This window comes from Ixodes scapularis, unplaced genomic scaffold (assembly GCF_016920785.2).
Source record: "Ixodes scapularis isolate PalLabHiFi unplaced genomic scaffold, ASM1692078v2 PGA_scaffold4__175_contigs__length_147842914, whole genome shotgun sequence".
NCBI classification, from domain to species: Eukaryota; Metazoa; Arthropoda; class Arachnida; order Ixodida; family Ixodidae; genus Ixodes; species Ixodes scapularis.
Window position 1 is genome coordinate 83519171 of NW_024609879.1, and position 7055 is coordinate 83526225.

General features: G+C 44.8%; 1 protein-coding gene across 1 annotated transcript in view; it reads left to right on the forward strand.

Annotated features, from left to right (window-relative positions):
* LOC115313073 (rab3 GTPase-activating protein non-catalytic subunit) overlaps positions 1-7055 on the forward strand; it is a 36384-nt gene extending 29329 nt beyond the window's left edge. Inside the window, exons 17-22 of the mRNA XM_040216320.3 lie at positions 1143-1207; positions 3615-3705; positions 5369-5511; positions 5730-5973; positions 6472-6569; positions 6927-7055. Coding sequence (XP_040072254.1) covers positions 1143-1207; positions 3615-3705; positions 5369-5511; positions 5730-5973; positions 6472-6569; positions 6927-7055 — 770 coding nt within the window. The remainder of the gene's footprint in view (positions 1-1142; positions 1208-3614; positions 3706-5368; positions 5512-5729; positions 5974-6471; positions 6570-6926) is intronic.

Here is a 7055-nt window from a genome sequence, read left to right on the forward strand (position 1 = left end):
GACTTCAGTTTCCCCGCTAGATTTAGCGGGAAAATTGATGTCACGTGACCTCAACGCCAATTCAGTTTCCCCGCTAAATTTATTGGGAAAAATGACGTCGCATGATTTTGTGTCACATGACCTATGTACAAATTCAGTTTCTCCGCTAAATTTTGCAGGGAAATTGACATCACGTGACCTGATGTCCCGTGACACTACAACGTTTCACGTATGCAACGCAATTGTTTACCAGTTTGCCATATAACTTTGTTTAGCCCTTTGAGTGCCTGGTTTTTTTGCCCACACACCAAACGGAAATTTTGGTCTCACACTGTAGCATGCTCTGTGAAGAATATTGATTTATAAAAAAACACTATTATATGGGCAAAAAGTTGATTGATGTCAGCATGCTTCCAACCTGTGACATATTTCTCCTATTGTACCTTTTGAGAAGCGGCACTATGCAGTGGCACCTCGACCTCGGACCCTGAGGTCACTCTTTTGAGCGGCCGTACTCAGCCTTTGTTTATTCGGAACTGTAACTTCCTTGTTTTCATGGATGTCCAATGTTCATTAGTAGTTCCTGGATCTCGGTGTTTGCCACAAAGTGCATGGCCGAACGACATAGATTCGCTGTTCTGTAACGGCAAACGTTCATACCAAAACAAAAGTCCAAAAGTCGCTTGAACAAACAAAAATTATGTGCCAAGTGGCACTGCCAGGTAAATAAAACATTCTTTTCATTGTTTGCTCATGCATGCTACTTTATGTTTAAAAGAAAAGTGTTAGCTTAGTGGACAATGGCATGGAGCAAACTGAAACTCAAACCACACAAAAACGTGCACGAAGGTGCTATTAATTGAATAGGTTTAAAAGGTAAAAGAAATAAATAAGTAATATTTACGACACGCGTCGAGTCGACAAAGGTCAACTCTTCGTCTGTGGCTCCGGCACCCGTGTACGCAGACACACAATACATGATTTGATTTGATATGATATGTTCCTAGACTGCCCCAATTAAAATGAAACTATGGTTGAACGGCTTCAGCTCGAGTATAATGACGAGTGGATAGCACAAAATTACGTAGCTGATTCGTAAGTTTTGCTTTGAGTGGGCACTGGCTAGGCTTACAAACTTTTCTCGTGGCACTTTTTTTTTCCAGCACAACTCGTCGCAAAGCTGTCTAGGTTATTGAGTGACATGAAGGCACCCAATGTGCAACAACAGGTTTGTTTCTTCCTTATCATCTTCCCTTTAAAGGGCTTTTCACAGCTTAAAAAAATACTCTATTTTTTAAAATCTTTTTAATGCTTTTTTTTTTTCAGTGTTTTTTTTTTTTTTTTTTTCATTTTTTAATTTTGACGAGTACTTATCCGCCTTTGACAATAGCCAGAAAATTCTTCCCAGTCTTGGCATAGAAGCAATAAAGTCGGTCAGAAGCCTAGAGACCTTGTAAACAGTAATGCACGCAGCAGGGAATGTCTGGCACATAGTGGTGGATGAATCTATGCCTCGGATCTTCCTAAACTGTGCTTTAACTGGAGGATCTTTTTACTCGTGAGCAGGAATGATCAAGGAAACTTGGGAGCTTGGGGGAACCCTTTCAGAAAGTAACAAATTGTCACAAAGGAATCTGAAGACAGAGACCTTGGAAGTTAATTTTTTGGTTTACTTGACCATGTGTTCAACATTTTGGTGGCTTTCAAAATTATGTTTTGCAGTAGGTTTCATCATTTTTATAGTAAGAAAGATATGCCTGAGATGACTCATTAATTCTGAAGTGTTTAGAGTTTTCTGCTGTCATCAGAGAAGCCCCCAGGTGGCTGCTGCTCGTGTGGTTTTTATGCTGAATAACCCCAGTTTTAAGCATTCTATAATTTTTTAGATAGCTGAATTTCTGTAGGTTGCGTTTCTATAAAATTTTAGGCACGCATAAATACTAGTCGAAAGCCCTTTCGTTTTGCGTGTTTGGAGCAGCAGAAATCTGTCAGAAGCTGTGCAAGATAGTGCACAGACTGAATCAAAATAAACCTGTGGCACATGGTAGGCATACACTTTTCTTTCTATATTACGAAGAGTTGACTGTAGCCAGACTCTTATGTCTGATTGAAACTTCCGTGACATTGGGAAGCCATTCTTGCATGGTGCTTCAACTCGAAAACCATCAGCTGTTATAGACCATTCTATTCGGCACTCTCAGGGTGGCGCCATTTTGTTTAACCGCAGCGCCCTCTCCGCACATCCGGGAAGTTCAGCAGGTTCGGCGGGGTAAAACGAGAGAGACGGCAAATGCCCAACTCTACTAGCAGACGACAAATTGGGAGGTTGCCGTTCTCCACCTTTGGGCTGTACCGGCGGACATAACATCGAACTCTCGGTCGTGGCTGCCGTTGTGAAGTGTTCTGCGTTCTTAGAATATTCATGGCTACTCCAAAATCAGCCTATAGTGCTCTGTTGTTTTATTTCAGTAAATGATGAACTAGTGGATCTTTGTTCTGTTACTTCAATAGCAGTGGAGTCAGCCAGCAACTCAACCAACCACTGCGTCTATTGCGCCAGGAGAGCATGTTTTTATTTATTATTCCAGCTTTTCACTCATTGTCGCTGAAGGCCTACACCAGTACAAACTTTTTTATAGTAAAAAAGCTACAGCCACCGGATTTACTTTTTGCCGGAGAGACGGGCCGCTCTGACACACCTGTCCCATTTTTTTTTTATTTGCACACAGGTAACAGTGCAATTGGACCCTCTTTTTATAGAGTACAGCATTACACGATAACTTGCAAATAAAAATCTGTGCATCTGCGCCTGAAATGTCCAAGATGACGCGATTTTAAACCGAGTTTGAACGTCAGCCGGATGTTAGGTACAGCCCACTCGGTGGAGCAGACGACGCACTGGGTGAGAGGGGAGGGCATTTCTTCGCTCTCCGCTCTTCCTAGTGGAATGGTCTATAGCCGATGGTTTGTTTTTAATTTTTTTGTTTTGTAGGCTAGCATTTCTTCTTACACACTCCATGGCTAGAACACTTTGCTGAAGGGTGCTACAGATGTATCCACTTTTCTTTTTGTCTCGTATTGCTCGCTCTCTTGTAGCTTTTTTTACTGTTCTTTTGCTTGTCTGTATGCCGTCGCCCTAAAAAAATGTCCGTTCTTTGTCTTCCATTGAAAAAATAAACTGTGCATTGCCAAATGCTCAGTCTCTGCCAAAACGTAGCGTGCTAGTGGTCTGGACCAGATGCCAAAGATTCATAATTAGACATTATTTTGTTCAAAAGTTAGGGATGATATTTTTAAACTTTCAACGAAAAAATGGGGCCAGTTCCCTGTAGCTGACAACATTCACCTCCAGGCATTTGCAGGCTTCTCCAACCGCCGTTTTCCCATTGAACATTTTCAAATATCGCTTATAACTTTTAAACCGGATAACAACAAGCTCTGAATACTTGAAATCTAGTTTGGACCGCTGACCGTACATTTTGGCAAAAAGTGAACGTGCATTTCGACGATGCTGTTTTTTTCGGGGTGGGGGTGGGGTGTACATCCTGTATGCTCGCCCCTGCCTTGCCTGCCAAGTGGTGGCTGGCAATGTGTATAATTAACTAAATACATGATTTATGTGGCTTCTCCCTCAGGCCCTGGAGAAGATTGTGTACAGCAGCCGGGCAACTCTGCACGTGGTGACAAGCGTGATCGGCGTTCTGGAGCCAAAGTTGCTGGAACAAGGTGTGCGAGTGTTCCCTAATGTTGCCCTTGAATTCGTGCTATCAAGAATGGTCTGTTAATTACCGTACTTACTCAAATGTAGGTCGATGCCATTATGTTAAACTTGCCGAGCATGAAAAGAGAAATTCAATAAGAAGTTGACCTGTTTTTGTTTTTTTTGTTTTTTTTTTATAAAGAATAAAGTTTTGGCAAAAAAAAAAAAAAAAGAAAACATACTTTCATTACAGCACTCTTAGCTAAATCACAGCGTGATGCCAAGAACTTCATCACTGTCAGAACTTGGGGACATGTCATTGCCGTCGGAAGCTTCGTCAGCTTCGTCCACATCCTCGCAAACCCAGCCGACGTTCCTTTTGGTGCTGTCAAGCACATTTGAAATGCAGCCTTTTTTGAAGCCAGTTTTGAAGAGGAGATACAAACTCGCAACAATACCTGGCTGACACTGTCGTAAAACGGCGGCCATGACAAGAAACGAAAGAAGGTGAAGACAAGCGAAGCGACGAAAGACGAAAAACGAAAACGCGTGAGCCGCCGCAAGCTGCAACGAGTTTTATATTTTATTTAGGTGCGTGTCCCCGAAAGGGGGAGGGAGGGGCGAGGCACATGGCATTGGATGGTGTATCACGGCGTGCCCCCCTCCCTCCCCCCTCCACCCCCCCCCCTTGCGGTGCAAGGGGCACTCGCAAGCAGTGCTGGCCGTCAACTGGCGCAGGGCCCGAGGGGCAGTTGATCAGGCGCCCCTCAGGCCTCGCGCAAGCGGCAGCCATGGTGGGCCATGGGCTGCTGCTGTTTCAGTTGTCTTCGTGCACCAAAAGCTTTCGGAAACAAGAAACGCTACGGTGACTCCGGATCGATGGCTCGATAGCTCAATGCACTCAGTAGAGTCGCGAAATTTAATCACGAATGTAAGTCAACATTTTTTAATCACGATTACAAGTCAACCTTTAATTTTTTACATTTAAGGAAAATAAAAAGGTTGACTTATACTCTTATAAATAGGGTCACCATACCAGATCTACGTTGTCAGGGTGTTTGCGAGCACTATGCGGGCGTAAAAAAAATTTATAATTAAGCCAACGAACAGAGTCCACCGAAACTTTTCACTAGTGTGTCTTTAAATGGTCAGTTATCATGCCCAAACTTCACACGTATAAGTTTCTTGAAAAAACATTAGAACTGGAGATTTCCCGTTATTCACGTGCGCAGGAAGGAAAACGGAAAGAAACTATGGTTAACGCCGCTACTCACAGATGACATCGCACGGAACAAAAACTCAAAAGCTTCTTTGAGACGAACACCAAAAGCAGATCCAACAAATTCAAGCGTATGTGGTACTATCCGTCATAGCATACTAGTAGCAGTACGTAGCTTATTACTAGTACTAGAGTTATGGTAATATGAAATTAGTGGTAAAACTGGAAATATGGCATCCGGAGGCTGCTGACACTCCAGATGCTAAATTTTCAGGTTGCTCCGAAGTGGGTCTCTAATCTCTTTAGTATTTTGATTGGTTCGGCCAGTTGCTCACAATTCTGGGCCGGATGGTGGCCGCGATGATAATGTCATCTTGAAACGACGAAACCCTCATTGTGGTTCTATTTGCGTTCCTGGTAATAACTTCTTTTCAATGGCGCCGGCTACGTGAGCCGCTCCCTCCCCACAGACGAGGAACAGCTGAGCTACGATGCCAAGCTTCTGTGGCAGACCTGCCGGCGGCTGAGGCAACTCTGCCAGCTGCACAAGGCCGTGGACAGGTCGCACGCCGACGACTGCATCCCGCCGCCGTTGAGCGACCCGACGGTGGAGGTGAGCAAGGAGCACTTCTCCGACAGTTGCTCGTCCGCACGTTGTGCTACCACGAGGTCACCGGCGAGCCCGTACAATACGGCCTAGGAAACAAGTCCCGTGCCACGTCGTTTTTCGTCATTGGGACGTTGTACATAAATTGAAAGATACGTCGCCATTTTTCTTTGTCGGGACGTCGCGCGTAAGTTTATGGACGCATTGCCGTCTCTTACCATCAGGAGCTGGCGGAGGAGTTGTCGGTGCAACCGAAGAAGCTGTCCCGCATCGCAGAACACGTGGAACGCTGCCAACCCCTGTGGCGTCGCGCGGACCGCAGGGTGACATTTGGCGACGAGAACCCCGTCTCTCTTTCCGTCTTCTTGGACTGCTTCGAGGTCGGAGACAGCCACCTGGCCAAGGACGGGGACGAGGAGTCACCGCTGGAGGTGGCTCTCAAGAAGGACGCCGCCTGCGACCAGCTGGGTACCACAAACGTCGTACCATTCTTTGATGCAGAATGCATTTGTACGTTCGAACAAACACATTTTGTGTTCGCACATAATGACTAGGTTTATACCCTAGTCATTATATATGACTCGGACAGAGTAATGTTGGTGTAGGGTCACCTTGAACTTGCAAAAGCAAACGAAGCGAGGATGGAACAATAATGTTCTCTCAAAAAACAGTATTTTGGACAATACGGCAGCGAGGCTTTCTCTATCGTTGATTATGTGGGGGAAAAAGGAGTGCCCAAAAATGGGAGGAGCTGCAATTATTCAGCAGCCGCTAAGAAAGCCTTCTAGTATAGTAAAGGTCAACGCTACATGCTAAGATGCAGTACTGGTACTGCCATCTTATGCATTGCCTTCAAGGGGTTTTGAAAGGTATTTAATTTGAGTGGAATATGCAACTTCCACTGCCTTCTCACTTTTAGAGTGGAAGGCATGCATCAACTCTCCTTTTTTTTTTTTTTTCTTGAAGGTCACTTTTTATTTTCACGAGCCCTGGCTTCAGAGGGCTGCCATTCCTGCCTCCTGGAATCCCTGGTCAAGTCTGGCATTGCACCGACCGCACTGCTGGTAGGTGGTGGAAGCAACATATTGAAACTGACAAAGATAATCCCCCTAGAAGGGGAACAACGGGGACAAAGGACGAACATAAATCTCCTAACACAGCTAGGTGACCGGTGCACGACCGAAAATATTCTCCAGGACCAGGGGGATTTTTTCAGTCGTGCACCAGCGCCCAGCTGTGTTTGTGTTTGTTCTTTGTCCCTCTTCTTCTCCTTCTCCAGGGTTTATTATCGTCAGTCTTGTCCAGCTTGTTTGCACCTTTGCATTTTTAATTGCATTATCAAAAATTGAAAATGAAAGTTATTGTTGCACGCTTGTTTCAAATTCCGAAATTTCCATTCTTAACTCGGAATGCATTTACAGCCCGGGCTAGCATGCTTCCACGAAACATTCTGCGGCAAAGAAACATTACGCTTGACCTCTACACCCAGACTCAGCGAACCGAAATGCAGTGCACGTTTCATATATAGTGTTTGCTGGTGTGCCGCCTAG